The sequence below is a fragment of the Globicephala melas genome, chromosome 5 (assembly GCF_963455315.2).
Source record: "Globicephala melas chromosome 5, mGloMel1.2, whole genome shotgun sequence".
NCBI classification, from domain to species: domain Eukaryota; kingdom Metazoa; phylum Chordata; class Mammalia; order Artiodactyla; family Delphinidae; genus Globicephala; species Globicephala melas.
This window is the reverse complement of record NC_083318.1, coordinates 51994288-52015517: the sequence shown is the minus strand read 5'-3', so window position 1 is coordinate 52015517 and position 21230 is coordinate 51994288. Positions and strand designations below refer to the sequence as shown.

General features: G+C 43.3%; 1 protein-coding gene across 4 annotated transcripts in view; it reads left to right on the top strand.

Annotated features, from left to right (window-relative positions):
• The window catches only part of SEL1L3 (SEL1L family member 3), a 97108-nt gene that overhangs the window by 31917 nt on the left and 43961 nt on the right, over nucleotides 1-21230 (top strand). For all 4 annotated transcript variants that reach the window (XR_009563983.2, XR_009563982.2, XR_009563981.2 and 1 more), the window contains exons 7-11: nucleotides 3521-3653; nucleotides 5561-5693; nucleotides 7195-7335; nucleotides 17377-17588; nucleotides 19267-19446. Coding sequence is in view for 1 of the 4 variants with exons in the window: in XM_030832220.3 (XP_030688080.1) it covers nucleotides 3521-3653; nucleotides 5561-5693; nucleotides 7195-7335; nucleotides 17377-17588; nucleotides 19267-19446 (799 nt within the window). In the remaining 3 variants the exon portion in view is untranslated. The remainder of the gene's footprint in view (nucleotides 1-3520; nucleotides 3654-5560; nucleotides 5694-7194; nucleotides 7336-17376; nucleotides 17589-19266; nucleotides 19447-21230) is intronic.

Below are 21230 nucleotides of genomic sequence, written 5' to 3'. Positions count from 1 at the left end.
CACTCTCCCACATCCAGATAAGAGTAAAGATAGTTTGCCAGCTTGTCTGAGGCTTGCGGAAGGGACCGGCTTGGGCTTTTGAACTGTCTAGCTCAGCTCTCATGTCAGCAAAATTGATGACCATCAGACAACGCACAGTGCAAGGAATCCCTTGCAGTCTTGGTGCAGCCACTGAGAATTTTAGAGGAGAAAAATGTGGAGGCGCTGATGTGGAGGGAGACCGAGCTGGAGAGATGTTAGTTGTATTATAATGACGATAAACAATTGCAATCTAGTACCATAGGGACCAAGTAATTTATTGATTAGTTGAGAATTCAGTTAAAGCAAAGTGTGTAAATATTTTATTTTAATTTAAAATATGGAAATGTACATTAATTTGCCAATCTAGCTAGCTAGAGCCTTGCCTTTGAGTATGGGTCTACTGATTGGAGTTCCCTGTGATCTTTCTTGCATAAACGGTACCCAATTTCTGTTTCTCCCAAATGAAAAGAAAACAAAGACACCGGTGAAACTATCAGAGCCCCAAATCCATCTAGATTTCTTCAGTTTCTTTTTCCAGCTGTCCTAATTCCACAATAATTTTTTTAGTAACCATTCTTTACTGAGTCTACCGAAAATATTCAACTTAATTTTTAAAGAATGAACATCTCTTCTCCATCCCTATTTTATTGGATCACATAAGATTGAATTACATTGTATGGTTACAATGACCATACAGTTGGCAATTGACAGGTTTGGGAGCAAACACATCCTCCGTAAGCATGCAACTCAAAAAATGGCAGCAGGGACTTCTCTGGTGGCACAGTGGTTAAGAATCCGCCTGCCAACACAGGGGACACAGGTTCGATCCCTGGTCCACATGCCACACAGCAACTAAGCCCATGCGCCACAACTACTGAAGCCCACGTGCCTAGAGCCCATGCTCAGCAACAAGAGAAGCCACCACGATGAGAAGCCCGCATGCTACAACGAATACCCAATGCAGCCAAAAATAAATAAATAAATTTAATTTTAAAAAATGGCAGCAAATGTCCAAGTTGGACTAGGTTAATAGTAATAACTGTAGTTAACAGCTATGGTGCCTGCTATGTGCCAGGCACTGTTCTAAATGCTTTGTTTAAATATTAAATAAATTTTCCCAACAACCCTGTAGATAGGTACTATTTTTATCTCCATTTAAAAATGAGAAGACAGGGAATTCCCTGTCGGTCCAGTGGTTAAGACTCCGTGCTGCCACTGCAAGGGGCCCGGGTTCGATCCCTGGTCGAGGAACTAAGATCCCACAAGCCAGACGGTGCAGCCAAAAATTAAAAAAACATTTTTTTCAAATAAAAAAAAAAAAAAATGAGAAGAAGCCTCCAGAGAGGAACCTCCAGCTGGCAAGCATCCAGCGTGTTGTAGGGATGAGCCGTGAGGTGAGCTGGTGAGTTGATTGAGCAGAGTTCTATTATGAGAGCTTCTACTGCAGAAGCATTGCTTTGTGTCCCCTGAGTGCTGGGTAATACTTCATGAGGGTAGTTGGAATGTTCAAATCTTTCGAAGGTCTTGAAAAATTTAATCAATTCACAGCTCTCAGAGATAATTACTTTGTGGTCCCACGTAAAAAAAAAAAAGAGAAGAGACCGTCACCTTAGTGCCCTTCAAGCCTGAGATTCCAGAAAAAGAAATAGCAAGAAATAAAGCATTTCTTTTCCATGTTAGTTACCTTTGTAGAAAGCTGATTTCTAAGTGTTCCCTCTTGCCGCCATCGGTTGTTGTTGTCAGAGTGTCCATTTCTTCACCTTTTTGTCTTCCTTCCAGCCGGGAGCACCTGCCCAGGGTTGGGTTTCTGCCTAACAGCCCATCCTCTCTCCTGGGATGACCCCCGGTTGCCTGGTTTCTCCGACCCAACCACTGGCTGCTCTGTCCCATCCGTGTCACCCTGGTCCATCGCTCTTGAGGCTGCCGGGCTCCTGGCGGCCTGCCTGACATGCTGTGTTCTTCCCTTCTGCTGCCCTCTGCCCTCCCTGGCTCTTTTTGTCTTTGCCTGGCTTCTCACTTGATGCCTATCTTGATCTGCCCTTGCTGTTCACATATGCTCTGATGGCACCTTGTCCACGCATTCCTATTTTACTTTCTGAATAGGTAATAAATGCATCGTATAAAAAACCAAAACAATGTGAAAAGGTCTACAGTTAGATGTCTTGCTTCCAGCTCTGCCTCCATCCACTCCATCCCCTAACCCCCATGCCATGTGGAAAGACTTTTATTAGTTTCTTATATATACCTCCAGAGTTTTTTTTAATGCAAATACAAAAAAAAAAAAATCCATTCTCCTCTTTCTTGGATAAAAATATATTTATTGTTCTGCTCTTTCATTTTTATTTTTTCACTGAACAATGTATTTTAGAGATTATTCCAGGTCAGTACACAGAGCCCTTTGTCCTTTTTTAAGCTGTATAGATGTCCAGGGCCCATTGGATGGATGTGGGTACCAGTCCTCACTGACAGACACCTAAACTTTTTCAGTCTTTGGTGGATGTAAATAATGCTGCCAGGAACAACTTGTGCATTTTATTCATGCTGACCCATTTTTTCCCTCCATTTTCCTTCCTGATCCTTTAAGTCTTTCAGGACAAAGTGGACTTCCAACAAATCACCTGTGCTGACCGCTTATCTTTGGCCAAGCCCTTTGACCTTGCTGTGGCCTCCTTCTCCTAACTCTGAATTTGACCTCAGTTCTTATCTAATAGGGTATGTTTTTATTTTCCTCCGCATCCACCTTCTATCTATGCAACAAGTTTTCTTTTTTTCCTTTTAGAGCAAAATACTTCCAATTAAAATCAGCAATTCCAAATAATTCCAATGATGCTAAACAATTTCACCAATATCAATAGGTGGTGCATATTAAGTACTTATGGTGGAATTTAGGATTACCAGAGGGGAAGGGTAGGGAGGTAGCTAGGGAGTTTGAGATTGACGTGCACACACTGCTATCTTTAAAATGGATAACAACAAGGACTTACTATATAACACAGGGACCTCTGCTCAATATTCTGTAACAACCGGGAGAAGAATTTGAAAAAGAATAGATACATGTATATGTATAACTGAATCACTTTGTTGTACACCTGAAACTAACACCACATTGTTAGTCAACTATACTCCAATATAAAATAAAAAGTCAAATAAAAAATAAATGAAAAGGAAAAAAAGGTACTTATGGTGGGCCAGGTGCTGCTAGGTGCTGTACGTCTTTACTTAAACCTCTTATCAATCCAGTAAGAAAGGAATTATCATTTTACTAATGAGAAGACTCAGTCTCAGAGAGGTTAAGCAACTGGTCCAAAGTCACACAGCTGGTAAATAGCAGGGTTGGGATCCAAGCCCAAGTCTGCCTGACCCCACCATGGTCTCATCTTCTAGAACTAGAGTGAAGGGTTTGCAGAAATTTGGAGTTTTAAGTCAAGGAGAAAGAGTCTTTAAAAAAAAAAAAATCTGTTCAAACCCAGAACTCTTTTAACCCTTTGTTCTTCTCTAGCTTCCGAGAGGATTTCCATTATAATGACACTGCTGGGTACTTCATTATTGGAGGGAGCAGGTATGTGGCCGGCATTGAAGGGTTTTTTGGACCCCTGAAGTACTATCGCCTCCATGCTCTGCACCCTGCACAGGTGAGCCCAGGGGACCAAGGAGTTTTCGAATGCTTATGGGTAATGGGCGTGTGGCTCAGGGCTGTGGAACCAGTCCAGTGTAAACAAAAGATTTATCTAAGCCGGGCCTCGCATCGGCTCTGTCACCAAACATCATTAATATTGAGGCTTCCCCCTCCACCCTGCAAACGTGATAATAGATTTTTGTTAACGTTTGGTTCATTTAGTACTCATAAAATGGAAACCATTTACTTCCTCTGTTTTAATAACTAGTAGCTTAATTATAGAGTCGATTTTTATCCGGCTGTTGCTTATCCAGCGATTAAGCTAATGAAAGGAGAGAGTCTTAGCTATTTGGTAAAGCTTCTTTTATATGCTATTATTTAAAGTATCAAAGAGGAGACAGTCCAGCAAATAGGACTCTTGGTTCTGCTTACTGCCCTCTCCAGAAACGTGGGCCTTTGGCTCACACTGGGTGGGTGGGCTGCGGTGGTGGAGATCATAGAGGGCTCTGTAGTCACCACTGAATTCTCAAGTCCAAAACCCACCCACAAATGGAATGGAATTGTCAGAGTCTCCAGGCCAGCTCCAGCAGGGCTGGCGGCTATTAGAGGGGGGCTGCCCCATGAGGGAAGCTTCACCCTGGTTGCTTTTTGTGCCTTGGTAAGGAGATCACCGGATACCTAAAAAAGGAACGTTCTTTCATTCCTGTGACCTTGTGGGATTTGTTCTGGGAAAAGCAGGAGTCACTAGGCAAAGTCAATTCGGAAAAATGGGGCACCTTATCACCCGTAGGTCATCTTAGAGCCCCTGTTGAGATACCTGTATGAGAGGAAAAAAATGAAATTCTTTTATTCATACGTGCAGCCAATACTTATTAAGCACCTACTATGTGCAGCCAATACTTATTAACTACCTACTATGTGCCAGGCTCTGTGCAAGATGCTGAGGCATCCAAGATGAATTAAGGTGGTGGCTTTCAAACTTTTTTTTGAAGGTGGTCCACAATAAGAACTCTATTTAATAGCATGAGCAGTACATACGTAAGCATATATAATGCACATATACATACATACACACATAATATATACATATATATATATATATATATATATATAAAACACAAAGCTGAAATAAGAATTTTACTAACGGTACAGCTTCTTGCTATGTTCAGTGTACTCTGGTATTTTGTGTTCTGCTCTATAAAAAACAAAATCACTGCTGGTTACAAACCACTGAACTAATTTCACAACCCTCCAATGGGTCATAACCCGTATTTTGAAAACCACTGAGTTGAGATAAGGTCTCTGACCTTGAGGAGCTCCTTGCCTGGGTCTTAAACAGATAAGTCATGAAAGAATGGGGTACATGCTTTAATAAAGGTGTGAGCACTGTGTTTGGCAGTGCCGAGGTGCGGTCCTCTGCATCGGTACATGTATGAGGGTGGGGTAGGCTGTTAGGGAGGCTGCCCTGAAGGGATGACCTTAGATCTGGCTCTTGGAGGTTGAGTAGGAGCCTTCTAAACAGAAGACAAGGAGAGGAGGCTTCCAGGCAGCAGGTGCAGTACTGGTAGACTTGAGGTCCTTTGGGAACTCAGGGGAGATGAATGTCATTTTCTGGGGATAGCACATAGCGGCGGGGAAGGGAAGAGGATGAAGGCCTGGTCTCTGGGAAATCCTCACACTTAAGAAGCTCTGCAGAGGAGAAGATGCCACGAAAAGAAGCTAGAGGGAAGCAGTCAGAGCTGGCGTGTCCTTGAATTACTAGTAACACCCTTCCTTTGAGAATCCAAAGCAGATGATCTGTGTACAAACAAGCCACCTGGTGCTATCAATGGGAGAAGGAAATCCACCTGAACGTAGCCTCATGGGTACCCATGGGTGTTTGATAACAATTGTTGTTCATTCTGTTTTCTTGCCTTCTTGTAGATATTCAATCCCCTACTTGAGAAGCAACTTGCTGAACATATCAAGTTATATTATGAAAGGTGTGCAGAGGTTCAAGAAATAGTATCTGTGTACACATCCACAGTACAGCAGGGGGACAGGAGACAAGAAGCATGTAAGTATTGACTTCAGGAGAGCGATTTTTAGCTCCAGGCATTTGTAGCAACACACTTGGCTTCTTTCGTAAGGGGGTTGAAATAGAACATATGTGACTTGACCAATGGGGGCAAGTATGACCTCCCCAGATGGATGCAAATGACAGTGTGCCTTCCACCTAGATCCCACCAAGACCAACAGCCAGCAAGAACCCAAACCTGCCTCGTGGCTTCAACTAGATGTAATTTAGTTTAAGAATATAAATGAGAGTGTTTTGAGCCTCAAATTGCATTATTCCCATCCATAATGGGATCTTAGGCCAGTCTAAGAAAATAAAAATGAATTGGAAAATAAATTAATCATTAGAAATGTTTCCCCATCGGTGCACTTTTGTCTTGGACCATTAATATCTGAATATAAGCCTTCAGAAATGTTGAACAATGGCTTTGTTGTTTGGGGCTGGGTTTTATTTTTTAAATCTTTGAAATTGACTCATTCTGGGAGACATTGGTAACTTTTCAACAGAAGGAGTGAATTTCAAATAGACTGCTTCCGTGCCTGCCCGTATTTGCAGACATCCTTTCATTCATACGGAGTTTGTATCTGTTATAAAACTCATCCCGTCTTGTCTTCCAATGTTCCAGCATTTATAAATTTCTCTGGCTATAGATCTTCTTGCATGATATGGTGGCACTAGAGTTAGTCACATATGTTCTTTCTGGAAGAGAAATTCCTGTGGGGCCTTTGCCATCAGCAAAAGTATATTGAGTATTTCAGTCCTGCCTAAATAATCTCGACATCTCCAGAGCCGAGCTTCCCATTTCAGACCATGGAGGAATGGATACATGTTGAACATACCCCATTCTGATAGGGTTCACATAAAATGGTCACAGGAAGTGATTAGAGATGGTGATAGGTAAGTGTAGAAAGGCAGCACTTCTGCAATTTAATTTAAGAATAGGCTATACTAGTCTCCCAGCTGCTGCTCTCACCGCTGAATCACCCAGAAAATATGATGCAGTCAGAAGAGGGGAAGATATATAGGAATAGTAATATCCCAAACAGGAAAGAAACTGATTTTGATAGCTGATGTAATTTCAGGAGAGATACCCAGAGTCAGAAGGCCGGTCTTACATGCTGATCTGTTTGGTGGCATTGGGAAGATTCTCCTAATATCTTCTACTGCCTTTCCTCCCTGGGGGGTCCCTGTGCTTTGTTGACTCACACTGCCAACAAAATGGCCTAGATATTGCCTTCCTGGGGACCAGTCCGAGGCCATCTGCTCATTCTGTAGAATTATTCAACAGCCATCAGCAACTTTGGCACATTTCCCTTGGACTTGGCTTTGAATCTGTGGCCTCGAGGCAGAGGCATCGTAGCCAGTTTCAAATCCCTGATGCACCCAAACCAACATCCAGTGATGCTAAGTCTGACCTCTTATTTCTAGTTCCCCATAGAGGAAGGGAGTTAGAGAGGCAAGGCTTCCCTCTAATGGTATCCCGTGCTTCCCTTTCCTGTAGGCGACCTCCGGAATTCCTACCTGGACCTGAAGCTCAGGTACGGGCGGCCCTCGACATGCAGAGCCCTCCTCTGGGAGAAGGAGCTGAAAGCCAAGCACCGAAGCTTGTTCCAGGCCTTGCTGGAGATGGGTTTGGTGACAGGTAATTGAGTCTGTGCCTCGCTCGCCTTTGGACGCTGGTTAGGAGGGTCCCTGTTTTTCTGCTTTCCCTCACCCTCTTTAGTGATTTATGCCTTGAAGTTATTTTTAACCCTAGTGTTCTAGCTTAATTTCAAATTTAAATTCTGCCCTTAATGTGTCCACCACTCAATGTATCTGTGCACCTTTTCAACCCTAAATACAAAAACTTAAATTTAGGAATCACTTGAGCAATTCTTTATTTAAAACCGAGGCCACAAACAGGCAGCTGACAGCCAGAGCTGGCCCCCAAGTGTGGCTACTTTGGCATACGCACTGTTTTCAATTTAAAAAAAATTAGTTACAGGGATCTAAAAACTTCTATGAAAATGCAAATTTCTAGCGTTTCTCAGAAGATCCAAAGATCTGGCGACGCCGGGCCTCCTTTCCTGAGTGGCAGCAATCCCAGAGGTGTGTGGTTGGGACAGGCAGGCTCTGTCCATCCACAACCCTTCCTGCCTCTGGTTGAGCACTTCCTGCCAACTTCAGTCATGGATCTTACCTGCCCGGGCCCTCAGGCCCTTGAGCTTGAGACCTTTGATTTGAAGTACATTTTAAGCAGCGTCTCAGGAATCTGGGTATATTTTGCAAATGTGTCCAGCTTAAGTCCATTGTGATTTAGGTTTGCATAGTAATTAAGTACATACTGTAAGACTACAAGGAATCTTGAAACAGTGTCTGTTAGGAAGAGAAGAGAAGCTGGAGGTGTTCAGCCTGGGGAAGGGAATGAGAAGGAGGGTAATGAGAACTATCTCAACGGTCAGCAGCAGCCCACGGTATTCCTGGGCATATGACCAAACCCTTGGACCAAGGCAATGCAGAAACTGACTGCTGCTGCATATAAGAACTTCCTAAAAATGGCAGTGTCCAGTGGAATAGACTCTCTTTGCAGATAGTGATTCACCCTCACCCCATCTTGAAAGAATTCAAACCATACAAGATATTTCATCTTTGGTTCATTTTATATTTGCTGAGTGACTGCTCAGTTACTTGGCTGGACTTCAGAGGTAAGTAAAATAGTACAAGGTCTCTGCCCTTGAGGGACCGACTTGAAAGCAAAGAAAAATGGTAATGCATTTTTAAAAATAAAAGCTATGGGAGTAACTGGCAAAGGCACAAAGAAGGGAGTGGTCAGTTCTACTTGGAAGTCTAGGGGGCTCCAGGAAGGCTTCCTGGAGAAGGTGACACTGGGATTGATTCTTGAAGGGTCAATTGATGTTTGCCAGATAAGCAAGGTGGGGGTAGGTATTGCAGGCAGAGTAGAGGCAGAGAGATGGGAAGAGCATGTCATTTTTAATGACGTGCAAGGAATTTGGGAAGCTGGAGAAGGCCTGGAGAGTGATTATTCTTTTTTTTAAATTATTTGTTTATTGAAGTAAAATTGATCTACAATGTTGTGTTAGTTTCAGGTATACAGCACAGTGATTCAGTTATATATATGTATATATATTTTCAGATTCTTTTCTGTTATAGTTCATTACAAGATATTGAATATAGTTCCCTGTGCTATATAGTAGGTCCTTGTTGGTTATCTATTTTACTTATAGTAGTGTGTATATGTTAATCCCAAACTCCTAATTTATCCCACCCCCTTCCTTTCCCCTTTGGTAACCCTAGGTTTATTTTCTATGTCTGTGGGTCTATTTCTGTTTTGTAAATAAGTTCATTTGTATCTTTTTTTTAAGATTCCACATATAAGTGATATCATATATTTGTTTTTCTCTGTCTGGCTTACTTCACTTAGTATGATAATCTCTAGGTCCATCCATGTTGCTGCAAACGGCATTATTTTGTTCTTTTTTTATAGCTGAGTAGTATTCCAGCGTGTATAGATACCACATCTTCTTTATCCATTCATCTGTCGATGGACATTTAGGTTGCTTCCATGTCTTGGCTATTGTAAGTAGTGCTGCAGTGAACACTGGGGTGCATGTATCTTTTTGAATTATGGTTTTCTCCAGATATATGTCCAGGAGTGGGGTTGCAGGACCATATGGTAGTTCTACTTTTAGTTTTTAAGGACCCTCCATACTGTTCTCATAGTGGCTGCACCAATTTACATTCCCACCAACAACATGAGAGAGCTCCTTACTAGAGCTCAGACTCCATCCTGACAAGTTTGAGCTTTACCTTGTAGGTGACAGGGACCTGTTGAAGGGTTTCAAGCAGAGGCTAGAGGTGTGATCAGATCTGGGTTTTTGAGGTCACTCTTGTCAGCAGTGGGAGACTGAGGGAGGTAGACTAGAGTGCTGTGGAGCTGGAAGCAGGGGGGCCAATGCATGGCCCAGGGAGGAGAGGATGGAGGCCTGAATGGGACAGAGTGATGTAGACGGAGCCAAAGGATATAAGGGGCTGACTCTGAGGGACTTCATCACTGCCTGGATCTGGGAAAGGGAGGCCATGTGGAGTCAGGTGTCAGCATGGCCTCTGCAGCGAAGTGACCTGATTCTGATATTAACTTAGCACTTACTAGCTGTGTGATCTTGGGCAAGCCACTTCATTTCACTGAGCCTCAGTTTCCTCATCCGCAAAACGGGGATGACAATAGTCCCTCTCTTGTAGTGTTGGGTTAAGGAATTGACACTTAGAAGAGTATGGGCACTTAGTAAACTCTATGTAAACAGCGTTTCTCAATCTTGGCACTACTGACATTTTGGATAATTCGTTGTTGTGGAGGATCTGTCCTGTGTATTGTAGGATGTTTAGCTGCATTTCTGCTCTCTACCCACTAGATACCAGCAGCACTCTGTCCCCTCCCATAAACCTCCACCCAAGGGTGACAACTAAAAATGTCTCCAGGGCTTCCCTGGTGGTACAGTGGTTAAGAGTCCGCCTGCCGATGCAGGGGACACGGGTTTGTGCCCCGGTCCGGGAAGATCCCACATGCTGCAGAGTGGCTGGGCCCGTGAGCCGTGGCCGCTGAGCCTTGCGCGTCCGGAGCCTGTGCTCCGCAACAGGACAGGCCACAACAGTGAGAGGCCCGCGTACCTCAAAAAAAAAAAAAAAAAAAATTGTCTCCAGATATTGCCAAGTGTCGCCAGGGAGGTCAAATCGCCCCCGGTGGAGAATCACTGCTGTGTAAGTGTTACACTATTACTACCAGGCAATAGTATTACACTATTACTACCAGTGTTACTACAATTGCTGGGTTTTCGTGGGTCTTCTGGGAGGTGGTGGAACTGCCCCGAGACAGGCGATGCATGTTGGAAAGTGTAGGCTAAACGGGCGAAGACCACATCACCCCAAAACTGACTTTATGAGATTTCAGATGTATTTAAATATAGTTTTACTGATTAGGAAAAGGAGTGAATCATTTTCACAAAACATTCTTTTTCAAGCAAATACTCTCAGTAAAGAATGTTTTTGTGTTATCTTTACTGCTCAGAAGTTTCTTTTAAAGAAGGCAGAATGATATTATTATCTGTGGAGGCCTAGAAAGGGAGCTAATTAACCCAGATCATGAGCCCCCAAACCTTGACACTTGATGGGCCGCAGTGCTGGGGAATCGTCACACTGCAGCACAGACACGCGTCCAGCTGCCCTTGGTCAGGCTTCCGGGGCCCATGCCTGGGGGGAGAGGGGGCACAGAGCCGGATTTGCCACTTTAGGGCCCACTGCTCGTGCCCAAGCAGCCGGTCAGGTCCTTCTGGTGCCAAGTCAGCTTAGATCAGCGCCAGGGAGCATACCCGGAGGGGCCCCTATCTCCCTGGGCATGCAGCCACCTGCATTCCGCCTCTCCCTGCCATTTCCTGGGGCCCAGAAGCAGGTGGGGAGGGAGGGTAGGCAGGGTAGGCAAACCTCAGGCTCCCATTCTACCTTCACCCCCTATTTTTCTAGTTCACGTTGTCCCATCCATAGGGACTGGGGGCCTCCTGCAGGGGTAGGGCTTACACCCATTAAAATTCATCTCTACCTGGCACACTGCCCTTGCTTGGGGCCATCATAGTTAACTAGATAATCTCTGTGGTTAACCCTGGAGAGAGATTGGTGTCAGACATTGTGCCCAGTTTCTAACAATCCTGAGAGAAGTGCAGAAAATTTGATTTTGTAAATTGAGGGACAAAAAAAAATTACATTATTTACATATCTTTACTCTGGTCTCCTATAAAAAGAAGAGTAGTCAGACTGGTGTGACTATATATCTATTCCTGGTTCCTCACATAACTTTTGATCCAAGTTTATCCTGCTGTGAGTGTCTAGCTGGCTTTGGAGTGCTTTGGGCAACTCTAGTCAATAGGAACTATGTTTGCATCATGTTTTCTGCTGCTGGCCTGAGCTGTTTGGTCCTGTTGACCAGTAGACTTTACTAGAACATCCTCATCATGTTACATTTCTTGTATCTGAGATAAGCTACAAGAACGGACTCAAGGATCAGATGTTGGCTGCTTAGAATTCTTGCTGTAGGAACCGAGTAGGTGCAGTAACAGAGATAAGGAATGAAACCGTGTGAGTAACTTAAGTCACTCGTATCACAACCTTCCATTCATTCATTCACTAGACAAGTATTGACCAAGTGGCCCAGGATAGGACAAAGATGGGGCCATGTTTTGAATGAGAGTGACTTAGGTTAAATGCAAAGAAAAACGTCAGCTCCCACAAAGGGAATTAATTGGTGGAATTATTTTTTCCTGGCATTAAAAAATATATATATGACAGCATGAGACAATGGCCTGTAATTTCTGGTTCTTTGCGACAGACTCACCCCTTTCTTGGCAGCCTCTCCTCACATGTACAGCCAACTCTACTGCCAGGCTGCTGCACGTGCACGCTTCAGACGGCAGCGTTTTCCCCTGACACTGTGTGATTTTAGATGGATCATCTGCTCTCCCTCTGAGCCAACGACGTACTTCAAAGGAGCCATGAGAACGGTGCAGGGAGTGCAGAGTCGGAAGCTTACAACCAGTAGGAGTGTCCTCTGCATTCTGCCCAGTGAGTTCAGGAGTGCTCACCACCTTCTAGTTGTTCCCAAAAGACTGAGCTCTATTTTTCTACTGCAAAAGAGAATCCCCAGATATTTACACCCTCCCTCTTTAAGGACTGTAATTTTAAAAAAAAATTTGTGGTAAAATGCATATAATTTAAAATTCTCCATCATCACCATTTTTAGGTGTACCCTTCAGTAGCATTAAGTACGTTCACATTGTTGCACAACAGATTCTAGAACTTTCTTATCTTGCAAAACTGAAACTCTGTACTCATTAAACCACAACTCCCCACCCTGCCCCCACCCCCAGTCCCTAGTGACCACCATTCTACTTTCTGTGTCTATGAACTTGACTCTTCTAGATACCTGATATGACTGCAATCATACAGTATTTGTCTTTGCACGACTGGCTTATCTCACTTAGTGTAAGGTCTTCAAGGTTCATCCATGTTATAGCATCTGTCAGAATCTCCTTCCTCTTTAAGGTTGAATAATATTCCATTGTGTGTCTATACCACATTTCTAACTCTTCTTATTTCTGCCAACAATTGCCATGTTTATTTGGAGACTAAAACGCAGAGCATGGAAATGGTAGAAACACAATGGGGTTATTTAGTAACGCCAGGATCCTGTGTCCTTTAAGAGCTATGTTCACTGTTGTTCATTAAAGGACCTTTATCTTTTTTTTTTTAATTCAAGAAAGCATCTTTATAGTTTTTTAAAAAAATCCACAGAGAGAGAGAAAGAGGGAGAGGGAAGGAGGGAGGGGGTGAGGGGGAGGGAGGGAGGGAAGTTACATGTATAAAACCAGACAATGTGCACAGGACAGAAAAGTACAAGTAGTTTACTTTTGAGAGAGAAATAAGCCACTTCTTTGAGTCTCGGGAACCCAGTGGAGCTCATCAAATGAGAATGCAAATGAAGGATGTGCTGTTTTTTTAAATCAGTAAACTTGGTGAAGATCTTTCCTTTTCTGGGTAAATGATATTTTCTCCTTTCACATTTTTTTCCCTTTTCAAACTTCTTCCCTGGATGCATTACACCTTTTGGAAGCTTGAAACTAAAAATAACTTTCCTGTTGTTGTCTCATTCCCCTCATAAGGAATAAGTCTGCCTTTCTTCTCCCAAATTCTCCATCAGAGGCAGCTCTGGTTCCTTCAGTAGGTGACTACCTTCTCATTTTCTGCTTTTTGCCTCTTTTAATGATGAGTGTGGGCTTCCCTGGTGGCGCAGTGGTTAAGAATCCGCCTGCCAATGCAGGGCACACAGGTTCGAGCCCTGGTCCGGGAAGATCCCACATGCGGCGGAGCAACTAAGCCTGTGCACCACAACTACTGAGCCTGCGTGCCACAACTACTGAAGCCTGTGCGCCTAGAGCCCGTGCTCCACAACAAAAGAAGCCACCACAATGAGAAGCTCGCACACCACAGCGAAGAGTAGCCACCGCTCGCCGCAACTAGAGAAAGCCCGCTCTCAGCAACGAAAACCCAATGCAGCCAAAAATTAAAAAAAAAAACAAAACAAACAAACAAAAACCAATGATGAGCGCACAAATGGTGACCTTGTGGTATTGCTGGAAAAAGGAAAAAAGAGCAAAATAAACAACACTGTGCTACTCGGGGAGATTAAGAGTTAATGGTGGTGGTGCCTTTGTTTCCTTAGCTTCTGGTGTAGGAAGAAAGAAAAATGGGAAAATGGCTCCTACTTCTATTTTGTTGGTTTGGTTTTCATTACTCCATTAATCTCCATAAATAAGGCATGTTTTTTAGTTATAGATCTACTAGAAAAAATGCATATGCTAAACCAGTTGGGTGAAATTAACAGTTTCATTAAATGGATTTTTAAATCGCCAGTTTTACAATACCACCAGTGACATCAGAGCTTTGATGTTGTGCCACATTTGGAATTCAGACTTTAAAGAATGTGCAAAATGAGTGGTTTTCCTTTAGAAGCATTATTATTTTATTATTATACTCACTAGTGCAGAAAATTGTCTAGATTCTCTTGCAGAGAAAATACTGATTGGTAATGTCTGGGGGGAGTTAAGAATTTTAATAGGTAAAAGAAATAATGAAGGTTTTTCAACCTGCCTCTGTTTCAGTCTGCAAAGTGTTTTTGTGTGTTTGCTAAGGATTTGAACTTTGTAAAGGATCGCCCTCCTACCTGGGCGATCACAGTAATGATTGCTGGGATTCTGTGCCAGAGGTCAGCAGGGCAAGTGTTTCATTTGGACCTCCATTTGGCTTGGAGGCTCTTTTCTCCTCTGAGCCCCCAAAGCCCATGTCTGTGGGTACTCAGGCAAAGCTCATCATATTAGATATTTTTAATGCCTATTTTATTTTATTTTTCGTGTGAAATGGCTCTTTTTTTGAAATTATTTTTTATTGTAGTGTAGTTGCTTTACAATGTTGTGTTAGCTTCTACTGCACAGCAAGATGAATGTGGCAGAGCAGGTAAGGCTGGAATGAATCGTTAACAAACTGTTAATGTTGCTTTGCTCAGAGTGTGCACAGAGGGGTATCGGAGATGAGTATGTATTTAAAAGTAAATATATGAATAAGTAGGAGTAGGATTTACTTTGCAACTCCGTCTGAGTACTGCAGTACACACCAAATCTAGCGGAGAAGGTTCTTATCCTGTCTAATGGTTGGGTAAGATGGAATTTTTCTCTCAGCTATGCAAAGGGAGAATCCAAAAGGAGATCCCCGGCCTCCTGGTGGAAAAGAGGGTGATTATTCAGATACATCCCAACAGATGAGCAGAGGGAAGTGCTCGAGGATGTTCATTGCTGTGTTGCTGGTTATAGCAAAAGCAGTGGAAGCAACCCAAGTCTAAAAATAGAGAACCGGTTGGAAGAACGGCACTGCTATAGAATGCAATGCTATTGAAACTTTAGGAAGAATGAGCTTCTGACTGCTGTGGACAGGTATTCGTGGTATGTGGTTAATTTAAAAAAGAAAGTTGACAAACAACAACGATTTACTGTCTAGAATAGGGAACTATACTCAATATCTTGTAATAACCTATAAAGGAAAAGAATCTGAAAAAGAATATGTATATATGAGTCATTTTGCTCTACACCTGAAACTAACACAATATTGTAAATCAAATATATCAATATATATATATTTTGATATATATATCAAAATATAGTTTGATAAAAAATTGCACTCATAAGGGAAAAAAGTTGAGAGTCCAAACCTATAGGGGCTTTTTGGAAAGAAAATGTATATGTATATAGGCAGATAGAGGTGTAATGAATTATTGTCTATGCCAAAGAAAAGTCTGGAATTATATACACCAAGCTTTCAACAGTTTATCTTCACTATTAAAGAAGGTTTGGGAGAGAGAGGACTTCTGTTTTTGTTTTATACAAATCTATATTATTTGATTTGTTTTTTTTTTTTTTACAACAAGCAGGTATTTCTTTAGGGCTTAAAAACAAAACAGAGGAGCAAACTCCATGTGTTTAGTTAAGGTGTTGTTTTTAGCACCTACCTCTTGGGATGGAGAGTAAGTAACAGTAGATCCAAGCTGCTGCCTCTCAGAAGCCTGGAGAGGGCGAAGGTGTGGGCTTCCAGGAGCCAGGAGATGGGACTGCCTTAGCTCTGGGCGAGGGGGTAGGTGGGCTCCTTTGCCACAGCTCAGCAAGTGAAGGCATGTGCCCCCCTACCAGGGGCAGCCAGCCTGCCCGTGTGCCCAAAGGGATAGGCATTAGCTCATAACCAATGGTCTGGGTTTCACAATTTCATCCGTGGATCCCACTGGCTTCTGCGTTGATGCCTCGGAAGAGGCATCAACCTCTGCTGAGGAACTGCCCTTAAATTCAATCTCAAATCCTCTCACTGAGAGTTTTCCCGCATTGGAAACTCATCTCTGTTCATTCCCTGATGGAGCGCTGATAGAGTGAGTCTCTTGTTGCCTCCTGGAAGTTGTTAGTAACATTTTAATTTGGGATGGAATGAAGAAAATCAAAGAAAAATGTTGAGTATAATTCTTAGGGAGGAGAAAATTTTAGTTTTAAATAAATGGACCACATCTTTTAAATGGAAATTGTACCTATGCAATCCTATATAGCTGTTTGTAACATAGACCTACTAGATGCACAGAATAAAATTGTAAACGTTCATTGGCTGAATTAATAAAACGAGAGATGAATAATGTAGACGGACTTTAAAAGACTGTAACAGATTATAGGACCATAAAACTTGCCCATTTGGACTTAAGAGTTTAACAATTTATGGGAGAATTAGGTAAAAGGAAGTATCATAGCTTAACGCAGTTGCGTAAAAGAGGTCTCTACCCATGGTGGCAAGGTACCTATTAAGACAACTGGCTGCCGGTCAATCAGGAGGTAGGTGGAGCAGAGTGAGTAGGGATCTTGCTTTTGTGACCTACCAAGCTGGATTCTAAGCTTGGCTCAGCCGTTTGCCAGCTTTGGTAACTTCGGACAAGTTAGTCGACTTATCCAGGCTTCAGTCTCCTCATCTGAAAAACGAGGACACCAATAATAGTACTTACCTCTTAAACTATGTTTGGATTACATGACATAATTTGCATAAGACACTCAACCCAGTATTTGGCATTTTATAGGCCCTCAGTAAAAGTTGACTCATTCTTTTTATTGTATTTAGAAACCCACCAGGAAAACCAGAAGCAAAAGATGATAAGAAAGGTTCTTGTGCTCAACTTTTTACAGCAGCACCTAGGAACTATTCCTGAGATAAAACACACCCTCCTTCAGAGTCTTAGAGGGAAAAAAAAAATCTCTCTGGCAGTTATGGTGGTCCTGACTTGGTGGTGAGTTACGCTGGGTAAATTACTCTCTTGAGGCGCTCTCTCAGCTATAGAAGGCACATCCTTTCCTCCAGGATACTAGGCTGTCATTTAGTGCCAAAGGAAAAGCTGTTTACAGAATGACACCCGCAACGGGTTTGATTTACCTCCCCAGAAGCTGGTATATATCAAGTCACTGCAGGACCAACCAGATTAATAACTCAGGTGATTTAGTTGGCTGTTCCCACTTATTTTGTCGACCCCATGGTAGTTAATTGTGTGTTCTGTGAATTGTGTTATTTACAGTGCTGAGGAACCAAAGTGAATCCGTATTAGAAATTGGTGGGCGGATATTCGAGAAGGCTGTAAAGAGACTTTCCATTGTTGATGGTCTTCACCAAATTAGCTCTGTCGTCCCCTTTCTGATGGATGCCAGCTGCTGTGGATACCATAAAGCATCCTACTACCTCGCAGTCTTTTATGAAACTGGATTAAATGTACCTCGGGATCAGCTGCAGGTAGAGTATTTCACAGGCTCCAGGAATGTCAGTTACCTGCCTTATATTTGCAGAGTAAGGCTCTCATGCCCCGGGTGGAACTGGGCATGTTCATTTTCCCTGGGGTCCTTTAAAAACTTTACACTCTGGGCTTCCCTGGTGGTGCAGTTGTTGAGAGTCCGCCTGCTGATGCAGGGGACACGGGTTCGTGCCCCAGTCCGGGAAGATCCCACATGCCGCGGAGCGGCTGGGCCCGTGAGCCATGGCCGCTGAGCCTGCACGTCCGGAGCCTGTGCTCCGCAACGGGAGAGGCCACAACAGTGAGAGGCCCACGTACTGCAAAAAAAACAAACAAACAAAAAAAAACTTTACACTCAAGAAAAACAGCCTAAGGCTGTGTTAAATACAGGATCTCCCGCCGTCAGTGAGTGAAAAAGGGCACTTTATCCATTTCTAGACACAGCAGGGGATATGATTGGTATACTGTCTAAGGAATAGTTTGGGCAAGGCTTACCAGAATCCCAGTCATTCAAGAACAGGTGCCTCTTACCCAATTCTTGTAACTATCCTGGCTGTGGGTCCAGCATCCCGTACGACGTTTTAGCTAAGTGAAATCATTTGGACCTCTAAGCAAAGTATTGTCACATCCAGCCTCCTGTCATTAAAATAAATGTCATACTAGACGGTTTTGTGGTATTGAATCCAAATTTATTATGCAACTTGCCTAAGATTTGGAATCGCATTTTTAGAAGTGCTGCTAAACGGTCCCTGGTCACTTTTAGTGTTTTGTTTGTGCTCATGGGATTGTTCATCCTGGATCTGAAGAGACTCAGACTGTTCAGACCTTCCCAGGTGGCTCTGTGTTCCTTTCACTTGCCTTCTTTGTGTGTGTCTCTGGCTGTAGAAGCTCATGGTTGATGGCATGCTTTCCCAAGTCCCCGAGACAGTCCCCACGGAGGTGGAAGAGGGTAGAAGGTTCTGGCCCCATCTCTGGCACAAAATAGCTGGTTGACCAAGGACATATGACTTCAACTTGCTGAGCCTCTGTTTCCTCAACTCTGAAATGAGATGGTTGGACCAGTCGATCTCTAAAGACCCTTCCCAACACTAGCGTTCTGAGAGTGTGAGGTTGGGACGTGGCCCACTATTCAGATCATCTGATCTAAGGTGACATAGCTGAAGTGGACCAAGGTCCTTAGAACAGTTGTCAGATACACAAAGAGATGCTGTGAGATAAGTCAGGGGAGGACTCCCAATCTTTACTGAGAAAAGGACAAAGGAATTTTCAGCTGTTAGACATTGAGAAGGACAGATAGCCATTAGAAAGCTCTTGGGTCTTCTTTTCTAACGTTTTTAAAAAAGGCATGTTAGGGGCTTCCCTGGTGGCACAGTGGTTAAGAGTCCGCCTGCCGAAGCAGGGGACACAGGTTCGTGCCCTGGTCCGGGAAGATCCCACATGCCGCGGAGCGGCTGGGCCCGTGAGCCATGGCCGCTGGGCCTGTGCGTCCGGAGCCTGTAAATGGGAGAGGCCACAACAGCGAGAGGGCCGTGTACTGCAAAAAAAAAAAAAAGGCATGTTAACTGGTTTCTGGAATGACTAGGCTCATATGTAGAGGTGAGGCCAGATGACCTTTCTATGTTGAGGATTTTATGACCCTTTTCTATAATCTTGTGAACACTGTCCATTTCTTCTTAACAGGGCATGTTGTATAGTTTGGTTGGAGGCCAGGGCAGTGAGAGGCTGTCTTCGATGAACCTTGGGTACAAACACTACCAGGGTATTGATCACTACCCCCTGGACTGGGAGTTGTCCTACGCCTACTACAGCAACATTGCCACCAAGACACCCCTTGACCAGCACACGCTACAAGGAGATCAGGTACGAGGCAGAAGTGGGTGGAAACGGTTATGGCCCTGCTTACTAGAGCTTCCTGAACAGTTTTATTAAGCGTCTGCACCTGTGGCTGGTTTATTCGCTGGCCTGTAGAGTACAGGCATAATCCAATGGAGAGAAAAGCTTTCTTGCATTCTCCAATTCATATTTCCTCAGTGTGTTCTCAGGCTGAATGCAAGGACCATCCTATATCTATGCGTGAAAAGTGTGAAAAGGTTTTCATGAGTGAGAGGACCGGTATGGGGAGGGTAGATAACGGCCCTGGACAGATTTTGATTTTGAAAAAAATGTGTACCAGAAACACAGGCATTTTGTCTTTGTTCCAAAACCACGTGGAAGTGGTGGGGTCTGGAGATGTTAGTCAAATTAAGCGAGGGCAGTAAGCCAAGGGCTCCTCAATACGTCACCAGCAAGCGAGGTCTCCATAACGAAGACGCTCCATCCCTAGCTGTGTTCCCACTGCCGGACACCTTGAGAAGCGTCTGCCCATCACATGAGCCTCAGTGCTCACAGGTGATGGACAGCAGGCGATGTTTGAAGATTCTGCCCCATCCTGGATTAAGGACTGGAAGAAGGGCACTAACTCCAGCCCCTAATTTTGCAGGTTCCCACGTCTTATTGACTCACTAGGCAAAGAAATCAGTGGTTCACATCTGCCCAGAAAACAACATGTTACATTGGACCAACTGATGGTTTGTTTGGGGGACCATGAATAAAAGGGTGTATAAAGGTGACAGCGTAAGAATAAAAAGAAAGCTGCCTTTAGATGATGTAATTTGCATCCAGCAGGAGTAGACTATGACGTGGTTGGCTTCTTGGCATGTATTTTTCTGTATCTCTTTCTTCGGAATGGTTTTAAGATGTTTTGATGGTCACAGCAGTTGAGGTAGTTGAGTTAAGTGCAAGTAGTCGGTACCAGGAGGTGGCGATGTTTTTCTGCAAAAGACCAGACAGTAAATATCTTAGGCTCTGCTTTCACAGTCACTATTGCAACCGCTCAACTCTGCCGAAGACAATATATAAACCGATGGGGTGCCTGGGTTTGTGCCGCCATAGACAGGAGGTTACTGCATGGTCAGATTTGGCCCTGGTTTAGGCCATAAACCCTTAATTTTCTCCCTTATGCTTGGTGAGTCTGGATGGATAGCAGGATTGTGGAATTTTAGGCAGAGCAGCTAACTGGGAACCAGACCGTTCACTCTTCCCTGTGCTGCTCCTGTATTGCAGTCAGAAACCCCCAGTGGAGGAAACTTGTGCTTTGATCATTGGAAATGAATGGTTTCTGGAAAAGAAATCTACAGTGGCCACTGTACAGTTATGAAATAAATGACTCAAAGATACATGTTGTCAGTGAACATTAAACACGAATCAAGCTATAAAATGCCCAAAGGCTGTCTGTGTAGACATTCTAATTCTTTTAGAAAATAATGATTTCTTCTGAATAAACGTACACACTCTTATCATTGTCATCTGTATTCTCTCAGCATATATAGGCTGTGTGCAAAATCTGACCTCAGTTTGACAGGAATTTATTTATTAATTGATAAAGGCTTTTTTTTTAAAGAATTCTTCTGAAAACACATTCAAACAAAATCAAGCCACAAAATAATATTGCCATTGTTCTGCTAAGCCTGAATGTGTTCATAAAGCCCTGTATGTATATATTATACTTTTAGGAATTCTAATTCAGCATAACTTAGCAAGGGGAGATGGTATGTTGCTAACAAGCTCCTTTTCTTTTGAAGATTTGGCCCATGAAGTGTTATGAT